Source organism: Ochotona curzoniae, unplaced genomic scaffold (genome assembly GCF_017591425.1).
Source record: "Ochotona curzoniae isolate NIBS_2020 unplaced genomic scaffold, NIBS_Ocur_1.0 contig_1, whole genome shotgun sequence".
NCBI lineage: Eukaryota > Metazoa > Chordata > Mammalia > Lagomorpha > Ochotonidae > Ochotona > Ochotona curzoniae.
This window is the reverse complement of record NW_024464918.1, coordinates 43079641-43102433: the sequence shown is the minus strand read 5'-3', so window position 1 is coordinate 43102433 and position 22793 is coordinate 43079641. Positions and strand designations below refer to the sequence as shown.

General features: G+C 44.5%; 1 protein-coding gene across 12 annotated transcripts in view; it reads left to right on the top strand.

Moving 5' to 3' along the window:
- The first annotated feature begins 4374 nt into the window (after positions 1–4374).
- The window catches only part of ARHGEF37 (Rho guanine nucleotide exchange factor 37), a 70802-nt gene continuing 52383 nt past the window's right edge, over positions 4375–22793 (top strand). For 3 of the 12 annotated variants that reach the window (XM_040972742.1, XM_040972767.1, XM_040972733.1), the window contains exons 1-2: positions 4377–4733; positions 21045–21241. In XM_040972742.1, coding sequence (XP_040828676.1) covers positions 4706–4733; positions 21045–21241 — 225 coding nt within the window. In that variant the 5' untranslated portion in view covers positions 4377–4705. Of the gene's footprint in view, positions 4734–4807; positions 4978–20310; positions 20385–21044; positions 21242–22793 lie in introns of all 12 variants that reach the window. The other 9 variants (XM_040972804.1, XM_040972776.1, XM_040972795.1 and 6 more) reach the window with 7 other exon arrangements.

Below are 22793 nucleotides of genomic sequence, written 5' to 3'. Positions count from 1 at the left end.
GTATTAGGCCCTAAGTAAGTAGCACCTATTTTTATTATTATTTTTGAAATTAACATAGTATGCTTCACAAAACTGACTAAAAATAGCTATGAATGGGGCCAACATGGTGGTTTAGAGGCTAATCCCATGATGGGTGCTGGTTCATGTCCTGGCTGCTACACTTCCCATCCAGCTCTTTACTTATGAATGGCCAGGGAAGGCAGTAGAGGATGGCCCAAGGAGGTGAACTCAAGGGGGTGAGCCACAAGAAGCTCCAGATTCCAGGCTTTGGATCAGTTCATCTCTGGCCTTGGCGGCCACTTGGGGAGTGAAGCAATAGATGAAAACTCTGACTCTTCTTCTTGTCTGTAAATCTGCCTATCAAATACAAATAAATAAATTTTTCTTTAGAAAAAAAAGCAGGTGTGACTAAGACTTTAAAAGAGGTAGCCAGGGTCCAGTGCCATAGCCTAGCAGCTAAAGTCTTCTCCTTGCATGCGCTGGGATCCCATTTAGGTGCCAGTTTGTGTTCCAGCTGCCCCATTTCTCATCTAGTTTCCTGCTTGTGGCCTGGGAAAACAGTTTAAGACAGCTGAAAGCTTTGGGACCCTGTATTCACGTGAGAGACCTGGAAGAAGCTCCTGGCTCCTGGTTTCAGATTGGTTCAGCTCTGGTAGTTGCGGCCACTTGGGGAGTGAACCAGTGGACAGAAGAACTTTCTCTCTGCATTTCCTTCTCTCTGGAAATCTAACTTTTTAATAAAAATAAATCTTAAAAAAAGAGAGTCTTGGCTGCTCCACGTCCCACCCAGCTCCCTGCAAATGTGCCGAGAAAAGCAGCAGAAGATGGCCACAGTTCTTGGACCCCTGCACCCACATGGGATACCTGGAAGATTCTCTTGGTTCTTGGCCTTGGACTGGCTCAACTCTGGCAGTTATGGCCATTTGAGAAGTGAGCCTGCAGAAATAGTCCAACCGCTGGTTCATTCCTTAAATGCCCACAATAGCTAGGGCTGGGTCTGGTTGAAGCCATGAACCAGAAATTCTGAGTCTCCCTCAGTTGCAGGGACTCACAAGTTCTTGAACTATTTTGGCTGTCTCCAACATGTTTTAGTAGGGAGTTGGATTGAAAGTGAAACAGTCAGGATTTGAACTAGACACTCCTGCATGGGATGTCAAGCAGCAACTCAGCCTTCTGTGTCATCATGCCTGTTCCTACAATGTCTTGGTTCATACCCACTCTATGCATTCAACATACACTTACTCAGCAAATATATACAAGACGTTTTGCCAGGCCCCAAGAAGGATTCCAAAATGAGTAAGCCATAACCCTGATGGTATATATTTTAAATTTTAAATTAGGCAAATGTATATATATATATAAATTTATTCTCATTGGAAAGACAGATTTACAGAGAGAAGGAGATACAGAGAGAAAGATCTTCCATCCACTGGTTCACTCCCCAAGTGGCTGCAATGGCCAAAGCTGAGCCAATCTGAAGCCAGGAGGTTCTTCTAGGTCTCCCACACAGGTGCAGGGTCCCAAGGCTTTGGGCCATCTTCCACTGCTTTCCTGGGCCACAAGCAGAGAGCTGGATGAGAAGTGGAGCAACTAGGATATGAACTGGCACCCATATGGCATCTCGGTGCATGTAAGGCGAGGATTTTACCTTTAGGCTCTCACGCTTGACCCAAATATATTGTTTTTAAAAAATAAAGTTTAGGACCAGCACAGTAGCCTAGCAGCTAACAGCTCTTGCCTTGCATGTGCTGGGATTAGTTCTAGTGAATCAGAAATTGTACTCAAAATAACTCAGAATCATAAAATAGAATCAAAGAACAGTTTCCAGGGAAAATATTCTCCAGCTTACTATCTTTTCCTTAAAATTTCAATTAATACTGAGGGCTCAAAAGTACAGTAGTTGATGGGCCCGGCGGCGTGGCCTAGCAGCTAAAGTCCTCGCCTTGAACGTGCCGGGATCCCATATGGGCGCAGGTTCTAATCCCGGCAGCTCCACTTCCCATCCAGCTCCCTGCTTGTGGCCTGGGAAAGCAGTCGAGGACGGCCCAAAGCTTTGGGACCCTGTACCCGTGTGGGAGACCTGGAGGAGGTTTCTGGCTCCTGGCATCGGCATAGCATCGGCCGTTGCGCTCACTTGCGGAGTGAATCATCGGACGGAAGATCTTCCTTCCTCTCTGTCTCTCCTCCTCTCTGTATATCTGACTTTACAGTAAAAATAAATAAATCTTTAATTAAAAAAAAAAGTACAGTAGTTGCCTAGTATGGGGGCAAGGACAGTTGACACTTGAATCTGAAAACCAATAACACTCAACACAAGCTGGATAGAAGCACACACAGTCACAGGGTGACACGGAACACACCAAGCAGGTGATTGCACACACCAGAGAAACCCTGACACACCTAGACACAGTTCACACAGCATGAGCAGAGCGTTGAGCGTGCTCAAGACCTTCACCCCTCCAAAATGAGAAAGTCAAAACCGAGCAACCAGATTTGGTTTGGACCCAGCGAAGCCTCTTATCCACTGTGTCTCTCTCAGTGGGTGAGTACAGATAAAACATCAGAATCAGATGCACTCTGGGTGATCACGTAAGTTAGTCTTTAAGTTTTACATGATTCTGCCTTAAAAAGTTCTAAAAGCCCCTCTGCTTCAGTGTCAGTGACAGGCCACTCACTCCAGGCAACTGACGGTCACTTTTTCACATAAGCTTATTGTTAAACGAAAGTGTTTCCTTGATATTGAATGGCAATGTGTCTCCCCGTGGTGCTCGCCATCCTGGCGGCCCCTGAGGCCACACAGGTGAGATCTAATCTACAGGACTACTCTTTTGAAATGCTATCTCTGCCATGAGTGTTTGGCACAGAGGATAATGCCATCCTTGGAACACGCACATCCTGCATCGGGGTGTCTGCGTTTGAGACCCAGCTCCATGCCTGCTCGGCACTTCCTGGGAGGCAGAGGTGGTGATTCAAGCAGTTGTGTCCCTGCCATCCACAGGTGCCACCTGGACTGAGCGCCAGGCTCCTGGCCTCGGCCTGACCCTGGCTAGTGAGAGTACATTTGGATAGTAAGCCAGTGGACCAGGGTATCTCTTGCTATACTTATTTATTTTTAAGGATTTCCTCCATCCACTGGTTCGTTTCCCAAGAGGCTGCAATAGCCAGAACTTAGCCCGTCTGAAGCCAGGAGCTTTTCCCAGGCCTCCCACACAGGTACAAGGTTCAGAGGCTTTGGGCCATCCTCCACCACTTTCTCAGGCCACAGAGAGCTGGATAGAAACTGGAGCAGCCAGGACACAAACCAGTGCCCATATGGGATCCCAACATTTGCAATGTGAGGATTTAGCCACTGAGCCATCATGCTGGACCCATTTATACCTTTCAAGTAAATAAAAAATAAAATATAAAAATGCCCAAGTTCTTGACTTTTCTTGCTCCTCTCTTCCACTGGCCCTAAATAACCCACCCTTCTCTCCTCCAGTTGCCCTGGAGGTCAGGGTTGTTCTGGTCTTGGTTATTTTTGTGAGTGTAGAGTGGTGGTGCAGCACCCTGAGGCCATGGGCAGTTCGAACACTGGTCGCATCACTTAGTAGTTGTGTGACCATGGGCAGGGTATTTTCATCTCTCTAGCTTCAGTTCCTAAGGCTGTGAATGCGATAAATGAAAACACACAAGTGAAATGTTTAGCGTAGTTCCTGGCTCTTAGTAAAGACTACTGTTATGACCAATAGTCCATAAAATTGTGAATAAGCCAGAGTAGTGAGAATAAGAATAAAAAACTAGAGTTGGCAGGATTAGGAGAGTTCAGCTTGTCCGTTCCTGACTCCACCAACAAGATTTGGCTGCCCCATAAGACATTTTCCATTGTTCCATAGCACTTATCAGATTCACAGGAACCCATGAGGGCGGCACCTGTTTGGTGCTGATTGCTGGGTTCTCAGTACCCACAACAGCGTGGGGATCACGGGGCAGAAGATGGCCCAACACTTTCCTGCGCTACAAGAGGATACTGGCAGATTTGTTAAGACCGTTCAGGGAATCGCCTTTCCCATCTCTGAGGCAGAGCTGGGATAAGACACGAGGGGTCCCAGGCAGCCGACCCAGAGCCAAATGAGAGCCCAGCCCTGTCTCCTGGCGATTCTGCCAGGAGCACTGATACCCAGTGATCCTAGGGCCAGCGTTCCACAGAGTGGCATGAATGTCGATCCCTGTTTTCGGGGTGATGAGGCGATGCGAAAAGAGGGCGGCTTCACAACGAGGCGAGAGGGTAGTATCCTGGGGCGCGGCGCTAACCCCGCCCGCACAGCCACGAATTGGCTAAAGGCCAGAGGAACGCCTCAAGGGCCACCAGCTGCGGCCGATCAGCGAGCGAAAAAACCACCCTGCTGCAGAACCACCATCAACAAAGCCTGGAGGCCAGCCGCTCCTTCGCGGCGCGCACTCATGCACGCTCGCAGAGGGGTGAGCACCGCGGCCCGGGGCGCGCGGGTGCCAGGAGCTGGCTACGCAGTTCTCCGCTGGGCCGAGCCCTGAGCGCTGGCGCGCAAGCACCTGGCACGCGTGCGCGGTGAGTGCACCAGGGCCGGCCCGGAGCCGACCGGGACGAGTGCGGGGAAACAGCTGCTGGGCAGGTGGGAAAGAAGGCGGAATGTCGCTACCTGCCGGGTGCCGGACTGCTGCGGAGTTTCTGTAGGTTGCCTGATCTATGGAACCCAACCAAGTCGTTTTCACAGGTGAGAAGCTGAGGTCCATGGAGGTTAGCTGAGCTACAACAAAGTAATTACTGTTTATCTCTGCTTCCATGTAGGATTCGGGGAGGCTTTTAAAAATGAGAAGCTGTATACAAATATAAATATAAGCAATGGTGAAGAAAATGGGAGAATATAAGCGATGGTGACGACTCCTTCCCAGGAAAATTGAATGAGGCGTGAACAATCAAGGCTGGGGTAGAGAGAACAGAAAGCTGCTATCCCGAAGGTAACAGTGACTTGTCTAAAGACTCTCAGAAAGGCACGGTGGGGAGGAGGGTAGAGCTGGCGCTGGGAGTGGCCAGATCAGGCTCCTGTGGTCCAGAAACTTGGAGGAGAACGGGGAAGCTGGCAGCCTGCCCAGGCAGTGGGTCGGAACCTTCTTGAGGTCAGGGACCTGGGAGAAGGCTGTGTCCATTCCTCCGGTGGAAGGGTTCACTATTAGCCTTTCCCCAGTCTCAGAATCGACTGGAAGCCTGCTGGGAAGAATGACTAGGCCGACATTGGACTCTTTCAAAGCTGTTTCTTTGCTTCTTTAAGAAGAGCAGCTGGTGGACAAGTAGCTGCTATAGTGTAGTGTCCGGAACAGCTGCTGGCTGTGTGCCTGTGGACATGCATTTCAACCTTTTTACGTTCCAGTTTTCTGGCAAACTGGAAATAAAAAGGCCTGTTTAAAAAAATATTTATTATTTTAAATGTTATCTATGTAGTTGACAAGGATATATGCCCATGTGGGTCACTGATTAGGGTAGAGAGGATTGAGGTATGGAGGAAGGAGAGTGGGACAAATGTTTCCAATATGTTTCCTTTTCTCCTATATCTGGGGAGGTGGGAATGAGGAGAGAAGAGCAGGGGGCTGCTCCCTGCTGCCAAACTACGGTCTTTGTCCTCCAGGATAACTGTCAGATGTCGAAGTGACCCAAGGTCCAGGGCCTGGTGCCTAGTAGTTGTAGGTGCTTTGTGAAGGTGCTGCTCCCCCTAACCCAGTGAATCACAGCTGTGCTATTTAGGGGCAAGGGAGGATCTGGAGAGAAGTAGACTATATCCAAAATAAAATAATGTTAAATCCTAAACAGGATTATTTAAAGTCAACCTTATTTTGACTTATCAAACACAATGCATACATTCCTTGGTGATCTTACCCTAACCAAGGGTGCAGTGAAGCACAACACCCACTAGTTGACCCAGAGTTAGGTCCTGAAAGTAAAAACGAATGGATATCCTAACAAAGACTATTTATGGGACCTCCTCCCTTCTGTCAAATGCAGCCAGTGTGCATCCACCTGATTTGTTTCAAAACTAGAGAAAGAGGGCATATGCCGGGACCTGGATAACACCCAGTCTTGCCCAGCAATGAGTTTCTGCTAGTGTGCGGGAGTTGCCCGCGGCTGGCTCACATCCTCCTTGAATCAGCAGATGACTGTGGTAAACAGTGCCTTGACTGATTCTGCCCAAGATCAAATAAATGGCTTTTCATTGAACTGATGAACGGGGAGCCTGTCTTTGGGTGCTGTAACAGAAGTAGAATGGCATTTATCAAGCTTGGTTGTCCAAAGCCTTGTGCTTGTTTATTGACAATCTTAGGAGTTTTGCTGGATCCAAAATTGTGAGGATAGGGCCTGGGCAGAGCCACTTGTTTAAAAAACAACTGCTCTTAAAAAAAAAAAAATTACTGTACCGTCTCCTTTCTCTACATTTTTAGCCTTGTAAATAGAGCCAGGGAAATATGGCTAAGGGTAAACAGTTGCTATTTAATTTGGGTGAAGACACACACCACCTGTCTGGTGGTAACATTTTTCTCCATGTACATAAGGAGGGGAGCTTTTCCTTGAGGCGAGACTGTGAGAGACAATGTGGTATGCCTGAGATGGCCCTTGTCCTCTGGCCACATTACTTTTTCTCTTCAGCCAGTATTTTCTCAACCCAGAAAAACCCTTTATCTACAAACAGTCTGGCTCAGTAACCTCAGTGATTTTTTTTTAAGTTTATTTTGAAAGGCAGAGAGAAAAAAACTAGATGGAGAAGAGAGGAGAGACAAGGAGGGAAGGGAAGGAGACATTCCATCTGATTCACTCCTCAAGTGATTGCAACAGCCAGAACTGGTTGAAGTTTAGAAACTCCATCTGCATGCAGCATCGGTGGCAGGTGCCCAAGCACTTGGGCCATCTTTTGCTGCCTTCCCAGGCATATTAGCAAGCAGCTGGATAGGAACAGAACAGCCAGAACTGGAACTGGTACTCCAGTTTAGAATACCAGCATTGCGACAGTGGCGTAATGTGCTGGGCCACAACACCATCCCCTCAGTGGCCTGATTTTGTTTCACAATAGTTTCTAAAATATCAGAATATTTTCCTGGCACTGGTATTGTGGCACAGTGAGTTAAGCCACTGTCTGTGACACTGGCATCCCATACGAGCATTGTTTCAAGTCCTAGCTGTCTACTTCTGATCTGTCTATCAGCTAGTGTGCCCAGGAAGTTAACAGAGGATGGTCCAGGTACCAGGTCCCAGCTACCCACACGGGAGATCCAAATGGAATTCCAGGTTTCTGGTTTCCACTTGGCTCAGTCCTGGCCACTGCGGCCATTTGAGGGAAAGAACCAACAGGTGGGAGACATCTGGAGCTCTTCCTTTCTGTAACTTCCAAGTAAGTAAGTAAGGTTTTTTTTTTTTTTTTTTTTTTTTTTAAAGTGCTTTTTCTGAACTATAGGTGGGTGCTCCATTGGATGACTTAGAGCAAACAGGCTTACTATTTCAGGCAAGGACTTTCTTACCTGAAGGCAGACCTGCTCCCTCTATTCCTCAGTAAGGCAAGGTTAAAAGCAGAGATCCTCAAGAAATGATTTACAGACTGCTTGCCTCAGAATCACCTCGGACGCTGTTAAAATGTCTCATACCTGACCTAATGCATCAAGAACTTCTAGAGTGGAAGCAAGGACTTGCATGCTTAATAAGTTCTCCTGGTGATTTTTACAAAAGATGTATTTATTTTTTATTAGAAAGTGAGATCCACAGAAAGAGAGACAGAGAGAAAGATCTTCCATCCCCTGGTTTATTCCCCAAGTGTCCGCCGTGGCCGGAGCTGAGCTGATCCAAAGCCAGGAGCCAAGAGTTTCTTCAGGGTACAGAGTCCCAAGGCTTTGGATCATCTTCGACTGCTTTCTCAGGCTACAACATGGAGCTGGAAGGGAAGTGGAGAATCCAACCGGGATATGAACTGGTGCCCATAAAGAATCCCAGCACATGCAAGGCGGGAACTTTAGCTACTAGGCTACCATGCTGGACCCTTCCTATTGATTCTTATGAAACCTCTGATTACTTCAGTGGATCGGGTTAGTAGTGAGCAAGAGCATTTTACTAATTTAAACAAAAATTTTAGTTTTTTTTTCTAAAGAAAAAAGTATAAATGGCAAGTGAGCACTTGAAAAGATATTTGAAAGCATTAAACATCAAAGGAATGCAATTTCAATCTGTAGTAAGGTATTACTTCATGACCATTAGGCTAAAATAAAAACAATAATCACATCAAGTGTTGATCTGGAGGAAGAGGAACTGGAAGATATAGATATATGTCATATATCTATCTATCTATCTATCTATCTATCTATATCTATCTATCTATATATGACTTACAGGTGAAAATTCACCAAGGACTTATGGCTTTCCTTAACAAAACAGGATAGAGCCTGCAGGTTGACCCTGCTCAGAACCCTGAGCTTAGTAGTTTTACCACTTTTCAGTGCCTGGTTCTATTCTATTGCCTTGGCCCCAGTCTCTAGCACCACATCCTGTTCCATATTTGTAAGATGTCACAAGGGTGCTGACAACACCTTGCTTGTCCAGATCCACTGGATTACAGCTTTCCTTTGATCTATGGATACAGAGGACTTTGAGTAACAGAAAGAGGATAGTCTGGCATGACCTGTTTTTATTTTTTAATTATTATCATTAACCCATGCTGATTCCAAGTAATCTCATTTTCCTTTTTTCAAAGCCTGACAAATCTTTTTTTTTTAAGATTTATTTTATTTTTATTGGAAAGGCGGATATACAGAGAGGAGAGACAGAGAGGAAGATCTTCCGTCCGATGATTCACTCCCCAAGTGAGCCGCAACAGTGGATGCTATGCCGATCTGAAGCCAGGAGCCTCTTCTGGGTCTCCCACGCGGGTGCAGGGTCCCAAAGCCTTGGGCCGTCCTTGACTGCTTTCCCAGGCCACAAGCGGGGAGCTGGATGGGAAGTGGGCCGCCAGGATTAGAACCGGCGCCCATATGGGATCCCAGGCGTGCAAGGCGAGGACCTTAACTACTGCGCCACTGCGCCGGGCCCAGACAAATCTTTTTAAAAAAATTGTTTATTTATTTTTATTGGGAAGTCAGATATACAGATAAGAGAGACAGAGTGGAAAATCTTCCATCTGAGGATTCACTCTCCAAGTGGCCTCAATTTATAGGTGTTCCAGAACTAAGTCAATCTGAAGCCAGGAGCTTCTTCCAGGTCTCCCATGTCGGTGCAGGGTCCCAAGGCTTTGGGTCACTCTCGGCTGCTTTTCAAGGCCACAAGCAGGGAGCTGGATGGGAAGTGGGGCTGTCACAAAAAGAACTGGCACCCATATGGGATCCTGGCACATGCAAGGCAAGGACTTTAGCCACTAGGATACCACGCCGGGTCTAACAAATTGTTTTAATGAAGTGACAGACACCCAATACAGAGTGGCTCTGCCCGAAGGGGATCAAGAGTGGAATTGCATAAGCTCGTGTAAATGACAGCAACAGCAGCAGCAACAACAATAACATCAAACCACTGATCCCAGAGGAATCAGTCTCATCGTGGCTGAACTGGTGTTGTCAGGGCATTGACTCCCAATCTCCCGCTCTTATTTCTGTGGTGTTAACAGCTCTTGTGCATATTGTTTGCTGGAGTGTGATTGGAGGCATCTAAATCAGGCAAGGGTTCTTAGACCAATTCTTTATCCTACCAATCCATAGGAATGTTACTTTTTCCAATTTAAACGGAGTAGTAGCAAAACAGAACAGGTACTTTTACTGAGAGTTTACCCCATACCATGGGCTCTGCTAAGCATTTCACATGGATTATCTTATGAAATCTTATGACAACCCTCTGAGGAAGATTATATAAGTATTCTAGGAAAGCCAGCCAACTGATAGTAGAAATAGAATTTGAAATCAGGTTTTTCTGGCCCTAAGACCTGGGCTGCTAAGCATCACAACGTCTTCTAATCATTCTTTAAGGCTAAGAGAAGGAAAGCAAAGCCATCGAATGGTGTGCCTTGTGCTTATGCGTTCTAAACATGAATCATGGACCTGTTGCTTGCTAGTGGTGATGGCAGGCAGAACTTGGAGGTGATCCTTGGAGTGTTGTCAGTTTGAAGTCTGTGTGGATTTTATAAATCTGGAAGTTCTTTGTACAGGAATTGTATGTATCTTTTATTTATTTGTTTATTTAAAGTTTTTTATTTTCTATTTTATGGGCAAATTTACAGAGAGAATGAGAAATAAGAGAAAGATCTTCCTTCTGCTGGTTCATTCCCCAAATAACCACAACAGCCAGAGCTGAGCCGTTTCAAAGCCAGGAGCCAGGAGCTTCTTCTGGGTCTTCCACATGGTGACAAGGTCCCAAGGCTTTGGGTCGTCATCCACAGCTTTCCCAGACAGATTAGCGGGGAGCAGCCAGGACACAAGCCAGTGCCCATATTGAATGCTGGTGCTTGCAGGTGGAGGTTTAGCTGGTTGAGCCATCATGCTGGCATTTGTATGTATTTTTAGGAGTCAGGTTTATTGTCCAGGGCCCATCCCTGTGTATATTGGTGCTCCTCCCCACAGCTCCCTTTATCCTTCAGGAGGTTGTTTTGCTGTTGTAGTTGCTGAGCTTCACCACTGACAGCCTTCATGTAGCATCCCTGGAGTCTCAGAACGGAGGTCTTCCATTTTTCTCCCATTTCTTCTTTAAATGTTTAAATTGGTCTCTCTCTAAGCCTAAGGTGAGCTTCTGTAGATGCTGCCCTAGCCCTGCTATGCCATTTTACTTTCTGCGAGAGCTTCAAGGTGATGGTTTCATTTCTCCCAGGATGGAGGGGGAGGTCCGCTTTAGGTTCTTTTCTCCAATCGCTTTGTCTGATTGGTCAAGATTATGTTCCGAGCATCACTTCCTTGTAATTTATTTATTTATTTATTTTTGTCTTGCAAGGGATGAAATAATCTGGATGTCCGTGGTGTTTTAGTTTAGTCAGCACTTATGCTTATATCGGAGTGAGACTTGGAGTAAATAATCAAGGATTTTAAATATTCAGTTCTTATTGTAGAGCTATTTATCTTAATCTTTGTGTCTTCAGAATCCAGCAAAATACTTGACATGTCATAATCATTCAAAATACTGGTTGGATAAACATGTGGGTGGCCAAATTTCCTTCCTCTTACCAGTGTGGATAGAAGAGAAGGAGAAGGGACTTAGCTCTCTTTTATCTAGTGCTAGAATCAGAAGCAATAGATTGCTGAAGCATTAATTGCTGGGTAGTCAACTTTTTTTTTCAAGCATGAACTATGTGTCACGTTGATTTTAGCTGTTGATTGCATATCAGAGGGCATCATGTAGATTTCAGAATTGGGCATGGACTGGACTTTAGAGATTCTTTTTCCAAAGCTGTCCAGGCACCTGACGTACGTTATGCAAGCCATGTTTCTGAGCGTGTTCTCTGAGACAAGCCTCCTTATCAGGACAGTCCAGCAAATGGCACAAGGGCACTCAGCCAGCTCTCATGAGATCTTTAAGCTACAGTTTGACCTGCGTGTCACATAGATAGTTGATAACTGAAGGTGTACCATGTTGAATTAAAATTTTTTTTATATTAAAATTTTTTTCTTTTGTATTAAAATAATTATAGGGGCAACACAAAGTTGCAAGCATAGTACAGACAAGTCCCATGTAACCTTCATGATGATTCCTCTAATGAGACATCTTATTTAAACACAGAACAATGTCAAAACCAGGAGGTGGGCATTGGAGCAATATGGGCATATGATTGTTCTATCTGATTTTATCCCACATATGGATTTAGATCCAGAACTGTCACACCAGGACAACATGCTCATTCCTGCTCTTTCTTTGTTGTCACACATGCCTGCTCCCTGCCCCATCCCTATCTGTGCAGCCATTAATCTGTTCTCAAGCTCAGTCATTTTCTTTGTAATTAAATGAATCACACAGTATGTAACCTTCTGAGACTGTTATTTTCACAATGCATCATTCCCTGTCTCTGTGCATCAATAGCTCATGCTTGTTACTTCTGAGTATTTAGTGGCGTGAATGAGCCGTAGCTTGCTTAATCATTCATCTCTTAAAGGACATTCCACATTTTAAGTATTACAAATAGAGTTGTCATGAACAGTAGTATGTAAATTTTTGGTAGAGCTTTCTTTGGGTTACAAGCAAAAGGTATGATTTCTTAGTTGTATGGTTAAGTGGATTTCATATTTTTTAAAATATTAATTTATTTTCATGTCAGTTGAAAGGCTTAGAGATATCATCTACCTGCTAGTTTATTTCCCAAATTCTTGTGAGAACCAGGGCTGGTCCAGGCCAAAACTAGAGAGCTGAAACTCCATCTAGTCTCCTACAGGAATGGCAGGGACTCAAGTACTTGTACCATTCCCTGCAGCCTCCCCTGATGCAGGTTAGCAGGAAACTGGCGTCAGAAATGGAATATTCCTGACTCAAATCAGATACTCTGATATGGGATGCCAAGCAGCAACTTAACTGTACCAATCCTGTATGTTTAATTTTTTTAACTTTATTTTTTATGTGAGTTACAGGGCCTGGCGCAGTGGCCTAGTGGCTAAAGTCCTTGCCTTGAATATGACAGGATCCCATTTGGTCGCTGGTTCTAATCCCTGCAGCTCCACTTCCCATACAGCTCCCTGCCTGTGGCCTGGGAAAGCAATCGAGGACAGCCCAAAGCCTTGGGACCCTGTACCCACGTGGGAGACCCGGAAGAAGTTCCTGGAACCTGGCTTCAGATCAACGCAGCACCGGCCGTTGTGGTCACTCGGGGAATGAGTCATTGGACAGAAGATCTTCTTCTCTGTTTCTCCTCCTCTCTGTATATCTGACTTTGCAATAAAAATAAAATAAATCTTAAAAAAAAAGAAAGGTAGAGTTAGAGAGGCAGAGATAAATCTCCCATCTGCTGGTTGACTCCCCAAATGGCCACAATAGTTGGAGCTGGGCTGTTTTGAAGACACGGGCTAGGAGTCAGGAGAATACAGGTTCCCCTGTGAATGCAGAGGCCCAAGGACTTGGGCCATCATCCATTGCTTTCCCAGGACATAAACAGGGAGCTGCATCAGAAATCAAGCAGCCAGGACTAAAACTGGCACCCCTATGGGATGCTGGCCTCATAGGCAGGGGCTTAGCTTGTTCTGCTAAGGTGACAGCCCCTGGATATTTAACTTAAAAAAAAAATCTTTATTTTCTTTTTAATATTGTTTACGTAGTTGAGAGGGATGCGCATCCATGTGGGCCTTGGAGTAGGAATGGGGAGGCTCAGGCACAAAAAAGAAAAATAGGTGGCACAAATGTTTCAGTCTTCCCCCTCACCTCCGGTGTCCACAGGGGAGGTGAGAGAGGGGGATCTGCTGTCAAACCACATCAGGGATGTAGGGGACAGTTCTTTGATGACACATCAGAGACTCCAATATATGGAAGAGTGTCCGAGAAAATATTGTTTCTTGAGTAATTTTCATAGTTCTGAAAAGTTACTGATTTTCTTGCTCCATGGTTGATAAAATAAAGTTCGCCTTAGTGCATCTGTAGATCCAGGAACATGCTGCAGAACTTGGCCCAAAGACTTGTTCAACTTATTCTGCTTTCCATCCTCTGGCAAGGCAGTAGACATCTCCTGCTGGTCTACATGAGCTGGCTGTCATGTGCCCCATGTGCATCTGGGCATTACTGTCCACTGCACAGACATCAGCAACTAAGGAGGCCCAGTCCTGATATATGTACTCCAAGGTTGGACCACACATCATGTGATTTTCCCTGTGGTTGGGGTCTGAGTCCAGCAGTTTTGTTTGGGAGTCCCCCAAGAAATCTTACTGGGGTGATCTCCAGCTTGATTCTTGTATGTGCCAGCTAGTGCAAGGTCAGGTGCGTTCTATCACCTGTACCAGCTAACACACAAACCAGGGGATGCAGTTGCCTGGTCAGCTCTGTCCCAGCCCAGTATCTCGCGTGAACTGACAGATACAGTGGCCTTGCCTAGTCAGCCTGCCACAGACCCATTTCTCATGCATATCAGCGTGTGCCATGGTCTAGTTGGGAGACGCCCCAATGACACCCACTAGGCCCCTCCCCCAGCCCTGGTTTTTGCACGTGCCAGCCTCTGCTATGGCCTATCCCATTTCCCCCTCTAAATCACTGTCTCAACTTCCTCACATACCTATGAGTACAGGAGTCCGGTCTGTGGAAGACCGTAGAAGTCATTCCTACCCTGTCAAACAAATATTCCGTAAGTTGCTCCCATTCTAATGTGTCCCCAGTGTGTCCCCAGAATACCTTCCCTGGGCAATCTGCAGCCCCTGCCCCACTGCTTACCCCCACAGGTGTGCCCTGGCCTGGTGTTTCCTGCCTTCCCCACTTACCTTTAAAAAAAGAAGAAGAATAAACAACTGTGCTAGCATTCTGGTATAGTTAACACAAATTTGGCTTTAGCCAGGTCCAGAATGCCCATCAGCTACTGGTTGCTTTTCTGTCAGCAGTATAACAATTGCCTAGGTACAAGGCACTCTAGACTGTTGCCTACCACTGGGGTGGATATTTAATTTTTAAAGAAACTGACAAACGGGATTCCGGAGTGGCTGTCACATTTTAAATTTTCCTAGCAGCAGTATATGAGAAATCCAGTTTCTTCTGCTTTTGGTATGACATACTTTTTGGTAACAATTTTATTGAGATATAATTCACACAATATAATTTGCTCATTTAGAGTGTGCCTCATGGTTTTTAGTATATTCACAGGCTTGTGTAGCCATCATCACAGTTAATTTTGAACATTTTCATGGCCTCCAAAGGAAACCTCATGAACATCAGTCCTCTGCTCCAAACGCCCACCCATCAGCCCGAGATAACTACTGCTTTCTGTCTCTATACATTTGCCTATTCTGAACATTTTGTGTTAATGTGCTCATATAGTATGTGATTCTTGTGACTCCCTGCTCTCAGCATAATGTCTTCAAGATGTTTTCATGTTGCAGCGCATTATCAGCATTCATTCTTTTTTGTTGCTGAACAGTTTATTTTTGAAGAAATAAGAGTGTTTACTTCTTGTAAAAGCACAAATTATATAAACTGTAAACTGAGGGATTATAAAATGCTGCTACAGAGAGTTTTGTCTAGGCCTGCTTAGAGGTCTAGATTATAATTAACCTAAGGGCAAATTAATGTTTTTTGCAATGATTTTGCAGTTCTCTCGAAAGTATTGCATACGCTTTTTGTTTATTTAGCAACAGTTCTGAACTGTGGAACATGAGTAGCTCTCCTGGCATTCTAAGTGAGCTCTTGCTAGGGAAGCTGTGAACAAGGGAGTGAATGTTGCAGCCCTGGGCAGATACAGATGAGCAGACCAGGGCAGGATTCAGAGGCTGGGACAGAGCTGTCAATCAGATGGATCCATTCCAGCATCTCTCTGAGCCTCTTGCCTTCAAAATAACCTTGCCAGCATCACTCAGTTTAAGTACAAGTACCATGAGTCATAGCTTATAGTCCAAGACAGAAAGTTTAGGTATCACTAATACATCCACAAGAACCCTTTATTTGGCAAGTGCATATTTTTTGTCTGTGTCATGAGACACAGGGGAGCATATAAATTGGTATTCCTTTCACCTACAAGAGCTAAATGTCTAGCCAGAGAGATGAGCTTCATCATAAGCAACCCAAGCACAGGACTAAATGAGATGTAGGCCACTTTAAATATTATAAGGCATTTTAATCACCCAGAAAACAGCAAAGAATGATGCACTCAATACCCATCCTTACCTCCTGGTTTATTTACTTTCAATATATATTTTTTTACCATTCTTTTTTTTTTGCCATTTTTGATCTAGATTTTCTCAAACAAAAACAACATTTCAAAGACTCAGCAATAAAAAGGAAGAGACTATGGAGGTCCACCCTCCCCTCTGAATCTGCAGGGAATTATGTTGCTTGAGTAAAGCCAGTCCTAAAGGGTGATAACCCTGTAGGAGTCGACTGAGAGGACATTCTTTTCAGAAATGTGACTATAAAAGTAGAGGACAGTTTGTGGTTTCCCAGGGCTGAGGATGGGATGGGGGCTGCAGCCAGGAGGGTAGGAAGGCTACACGAGGGATGCTCAGACAAGTGTTCTCTACCATGGCAGTGTAATTATTGTACTGTTGTCCTGGTTGTGTCTTTGTGCTGTAGTTATGTAAGTATTACCATAGGGAAAATTGGGACAGGTATGTATATGGAGCTTCTCTCTTTCTTTTTAAAGATTTATTATTTTTATTGGAAAGTCAGATTTACAGAGAGAAGGAGAGACAAAGATCTTCCATTCACTGGTTCACTCCCCAAGTGGCAGCAACAGCCAGAGCTAAGCCGATCCAAAGCTGGGAGCCAGGAACTTCTTCCTGCTCTCTCACATTAGGTGTAGGGTCCCAAGGCTTTGGGCTTTCCTCCACTGCTTTGCCATATCACAAGCAGGGAGCTGAAAGGGAAGTGGAGCAGTTGGGATTAGAACCAGTGCCCATATGGGATCCTGTTGGAAAATTTTCACTTTTATAATATAAGATCTTCCTGTAAATGTTCATCTTATGTATCTGCTTGTATTTAGTTCTTACATGTATTTCAGTGAAGTTTTATAACCTCTTTCATAAACATATATCTTTTAGTATACTTAGGAAGTTATAAATACTATTATTATTACCACAAAATTGCATCTTATGCTTTTATTTTCTAATATGTACTTTTTTAATGTAGAGAGAAGTAAAGCTATTTTTTAATATTAATCTTCATACTCCCAGTTTTCTTACATTTAGTTGTTCCTTTTTTTTTTAAAGATTTATTTATTTTTATTGGGAAAGCAGGCTTACAGAGAGAAGGAGAGAAAGAAAGAAAGATCTTCCATTCACTGGTTCACTCCTCAAATGACCACAATACCAAAGCTGAGCTGATCTGAAGCCAGGAATCAGGAGCTTCTTCTGGGTCTCTGACATGAGTGCAGGGAGCCAAGGTGCTGGGTCATCCTCCACTGCTTTTCTATCCACAAGCAGGGAGCTGGATGGGAAATGAAGCATCCAGGACATGAATCGGTGCTCATGTCAGTACTTTAAGGTGGAGGATTAGGTATTTGGGCCAGTGCTGCATCCCCACATTTATTTTTTTAAAGATTGTTTTATTCATTTGAAAGGCAGAGAGATTGGTGGGTGTCGAGGGAAACAGAGAAGAGATATTTTCACTGCCTGCAATAACTGGAGTTGGTTAAGTGGAAGTCGGGAGCCAGGAACTTCATTCTGGGTCTGCCATGTGAGTGGCAGGAATCCAAGTACTTTGTGCCATTATTTGCTGCTTTCACAGGTGCACAATAGGAAGCTGAATCAAAAACATAGAAGCCAGGACTCAAATCAGTGCTCCAATATGGGATGGCAATGATCCAAGTTGTGATTTAACTCACTGTACCTCAAGTCCTGCCCCTGATTTTTAACTTTTATCAAAGCATAAAATTTCAAAAATATGGTTATTTGTGTGTTTGTTATGAAAAGTCAAGATGAATAGACTACAATATATTTTTTATGAGAAACAACTTGTTCCACCCTTCCTTCCTGTTCCAGCCAGCACCGGACCATTTCTTTTGTCTTTTTTAACCTAACTGCTTGAGCATTTCCCTTGGTGTCTTTGAGTAGGGAAGTCCAAGCTTTCTCTCTGAAGGTCTGATATTTGAGCTGATGTAAACTGGCAGGAGGCAGTTGAAGAGGAGGAAAGCCCTAACATGGACCATAGTTCTGTGTGATTGAGCTGAAGACCCGGGATGAATAGCCACCCTCATTGATAGGCTTGCTGGAGCATGGGCAGCCGTGTAGAAATGGGAGTGGATAAAAGGATATGAGCTAATGAAACTGAATGGAGTGGGACATCCTGCAACAGCTGTCGTCCAGGTGTGAGGATACAGGATCCTTTTGCTGGAATGACCTACAATCAGAGAAAGTCCTAGGTCAGAGATTTTTTTTTTTAATAGTGAACTATCCAAGGAAGTCTATTGTTGCGATTTTATGAGTGGCTTTGAGCTTTTTCTGTGACCTATTTTGAGAAAGAAGGGTGGTCCCTGTGGTTTGCCTCTGGGGAGAATGTGAGGTGTGAGCAGGAGGGCTGAAGTTGGGGAGCTTTGCTTCTGCGGCTGTTTCTGAGGCCTTATGTTTTGGATGTCATTTTCTGGGCCCAACACCTACATGCGCTGCTGCTTCTCTTAGGCATTGGACTTTGACTCCCTACTGTGGACTACAAGTTTTTAACATTTTTTTTTAAACTCCACCATATTTGCCCACTCTTCTCATCTCCCTGGCCTTTTAGTCTGTTGTCCCTAATGCTAATTAGATCATGTGCCTTAGTGTATGAATGAATTCTGTTTATAATGAACCATGTAATAACATATGAACAGTTCATCTGCAGAGATTTTTGTTATATAAGTTACTTATTGGTTTTTTGGTTACTTATTGTTTTATTATTATTTTTTAAGTTCTAACATTTATCTCTGTAATTATCCCTAACTAGACACTAGAGTCTGTACTAAGTAGATATGCTCCCAAGATATTCTAGAACCTTCTGGAGTTCTCCCATCCAGAGTGCCCTCTATCTATAATCAACCCTAGAATTTATCTTCATCTATCCTAAGAGATCCTTGGGTCCCTCTCCAGCGTTCAGTCACCAGTTTCCTACAGCTTTGTCTATTTTTTTTATTTTGTTTTGATGTAGGATTGTTTCTGGTAGTTCCCTGGTAATAAAAGTGTAGGAGGTAAATTCTCTGTACCTTCAGAGTTCTACAATTTTTCCTCTGCGTGTTAAGAAGTGGAATTTGTTTTAACCTATTATGTGTGGGATTTGCCTTTCCTGTATCTCAGTATTCATCTTTTATAAATTCTATACAATTCTTTATCTTGTATATCCAAATTTAGCCTCTCCTATTCTGTTCTTGCCTTTTAAATCTCATGTTTGTTGCACTGGCCTCCTTTTGTCTTTTTTATTTTTTATAAACTTAGCTTTTAGCTCCATTTTTTCAAAGATTCTTTTGTTGTTTGTTTGTTTGTTTGTTTCTTTATTTAAATTGGAAAGGCATATTGACAGAGAAGGAGAGACAGAGAGAAAGATTTTCCATCCACTGGTTCACTCCCCAAATAACCACAACAGCCAAAGCTGAGCTGATCTGAAACCAGCAGCCTGGAACTTCTTCTGAGTCTCTATGTGGGTGCAGGGGTTCAAGGATTTAGGCCATCCTCCACTGCTTTTGTAGGTCATTAGCAGAGAGCTAGATTGAAAGTAGTACAGCTGCAACTTGAACTGATACCAATAAAGGATGCAAGAAGAGCATTAACCTGATAAACAATAATGTTCGCCCCATTGGCCTTCTTTTGATATCTGTGTCTCTTAATTTTTTTGGCCATATTTTCCATGCTGTTCTCTCTCTGTTGAGCAGTTTGAATAATTTTTCCTTATAGTACCTTTCCTAACTTTTCCAATATAGTACCTTCATTTCAATTTTTCAAATTCTTTATAAAGATTTTAAAAATGTTTTTGAAAGGCAGTGTTACAGAGAGAGGAGAGATACAGAGATTTTCCATCTGCTGGTTCCTTCTTAAGTGGCCATGATATCTAGGGCTAGCCTGAGGCCAGGAGCTTCTTCCAGGTCTCCCGTGTGGTACATGGGACCAAAGACTTGATCTGTCTTTCATTGTTTTCCCAGTTGCATTAGCAAGGAGTTGGAGCAGTAGTGATGCATCAGAGACTCAAACCTAAAGCCTCCTGTGTCACCTAAAACTGGTCCAATAAATTTGTTATGCTAGACTCAGCTGTGACTCCTTTTGATGGGCAGGAAAAGGATCACGCTCCCTGTACCTGTTGTCAGGAATTTTCAGAGGAGATTTTTTTCCCCCTTACCTGTGACCCAAACCAAGATGGGAAGGTACTTTTTGTTGTTTTCTGTAACACAATTCATTGAAATCCTCCGGAGTCCCCATTTGATGAAGGAAGTTGCCTTGTACTCCTGCCTGGCACTAGTTCCCAAGTCTCTGGGTCAGAGATGGACAGTGCCCCTGCCCCTCATCCTTTGGGCTACAGCTGCATCTACCTCAGGTGCTTGCTGCTCTGCTTCAGTGTCCTCTGGCTGGGAGCTCTGTGATTTCCTGTCCTCCCTGTAAACTCCCTTTGTATGCTCTCCCACAGAGTTGCAAGGAAATGTGTTCTGGCTGATCTAGCATTTCTAAGTGCTCTTTTTTCAGGCCACCTGGTCCACGATATTTCCCTTTATATTCCTTACATTACAGATGAAAAGTTGTGGGAGTTTCAGTGAAGAAAAGTACAGGGTGATCCAGGAAGACCAGGAGTGGCTTTAGTGAAGGTTAATGTTGGAGGACAGAAGCGTGGGGAAGGGCCCAGCAGGTGCAGGGGCACAGAGCCAGGAAATGGTTCTGCAAGTGGAGAGAAAAGCCTTTTACTCTATTTTGCTGGAGGAGAAAGCCAGGTTGGAGCCAGACCATACATCAGCAGGGAGCAATTTAAAATCTTCCAGCAGAGAACACCACGATCACAAGCTTGATTTTCCCTTGGAAACATGTTACAGTTGAATGTGTGTGGGCGGCAGAGGCAGACTGGGGATTGAATTTGAAGGAATGATCCCAGAGGCTATGGAAATAGCACAGGTTATTGCTAGTAGGACTGATAGGGGTGGTGGCAGGAAAGGAGAGAAGGGATTCCATCCCATGGGAAGAGAGGATGAGAAACTGAACCAGATAAAGAAATCTAGGTCACGAGCTAGGGAAACACTGGAAGAAAAGCCAAGCAAGCACACTGCCTGAATCCTGGGAAATGGATTTAAATGTCAACAATCATCTGAGCTGTTGTTGCCTTTACAATTGTCCAAGCACTGCCCACAAGTGCTCACACACGGTTCAGCTGTTGCTGCTGCTGATTTCTTTAGGCCTTTTGGTGAATTGTTGTCTTTAAATCAGAAGCAGTGTTGCTCAGCAGAAATGACTTGGATGGTTTTTGCTCTTCCCAGAACCTGCAGACATGGCCGATCACGGGGCAGATGAGCCGTCCTCTGGGTCAGGGAGTCCAGATGGGGAGGGTCCAGATTCTGAGGACAGATCGTCGCTGCAGCAGAGGCTGGCCATCAGGGAGCTCATCGACACCGAGGTCTCCTACTTACACATGCTCCGACTCTGCGCCTCCGACATCAAGAGCCGGCTCCAGCAGGTACATACATGGGGCCCCACACAGCTGTTCTCATAAGGGGCAAAGGTGGCTCTTAGTTCCTAGATCTCACATGCTTTGCTGGGGCAGGTTGGATGAAAAGAAAGAGTGGTAAGTGTGAGATTGGACAGATTGGACATTAAGTCCCAGTACACATTTTAATGGCTGTGCCACCTTGAGCAAAGCCTTCAATGGCTCAGTGTCTTAATGTATTCATCTGCTAAATGGGAGAGAAATGATCAACTCTCCCATTTAGGGAATTAAGTGAGCTAATGAGAAAGCTTTTCCATGTCTAGTATTGACCTGCATACTGGTTGTGATGTTTGCAGGGGGTGGTGACATGGACAAATGATTACTGCAATGGGTTTCAATTATATTAGTCATTAAAACAGGTAACCTAGCAGCTAAAGTCCTTGCCTTGAATGCACCAGGATCCCATATGGGCACAGGTTCTAATCCTGGCAGTCCTGCTTCCCATCCAGCTCACTGCTTGTGGGCAGGGAAAGCAGTCGAGGACGGCCCAAAGCCTTGGGACCCTGCACCCGCGTGGGAGACCTGAAAGAGGCTCCAGCCTCCTAGCTTCGGATTGGCTCAGCTCCAGCTGTTGCGGCTGCTTGGGGAGTGAATCAGTGGACTGAAGATCTTCCTCTCTGTCTGTCCTCCTTTTTGTATATCTGACTTTGCAAAAATAATGTTTTTTTAAACTTAAAAAAAAACAATATAAAAATTATTTGAGCGGAGAGAGGAGAAAGAGAGAGAAAGTGAGCTTCCCTTCTTGGCTCACTGCCCAAATGGCTGCAGTGGCTGGGGCCAGCTCAGCTGGTCCAGGCTCAAGCTGTGAGCCAGTACTCAGTCCTGGTCTTGCATGTGAATGGGAGGAACCTAATGACTTGAATCATCACCACTGCTTCCAAGGGTCTATTAGCAAGAAACTGGAGCAGGAACCTAAGGTAGGAGTTAAATCCAGGTGCTTCCATATGGAGTGTAGACCTTTCAACCAGCAACTTAAGCACTAGATGAAATGCCTGTCCTGGGGTTCATTTTTCACATTTTTATTTTTCTTACTTTCCTGTATAAGAGGATCTGGGATCAAGTCCCACTTCTGCTTTCTATCCGGCTTCTTGCTAATGTACCTAGGAAGGTAGCAGATGATGGCTCAAGTACTTGGGTCCCTGCTACCTACATGGAAGATCTACATGGCTCTTGATTTGGCTTGATATATTCCAGCACCAGATGTTGTAGGCATTTGGGGAGTGAATCAACAGATGACATATTCTCTCTGTTTCTCTCATTGCTTTTCAAACATATATGCTTTTTAAAAGATTTATTTATTTTTGTTTGAAAGGCAGATTTTTATTTAAAATTTTTTTTTAAGATTTATTTTTATTACAAAATCAGATATATAGAGAGGAGGAGAGACAGAGAAGAAGATCTTCCATCTGATGATTCCCTCCCCAGGTGAGCGCAATGGCTGAAGCTGTGCCAATCCGAAGCCAGGAGCCAGGGACTTCCTCCAGGTATCCCACATGGGTGCGGTATGCATTGGGCCATCCTG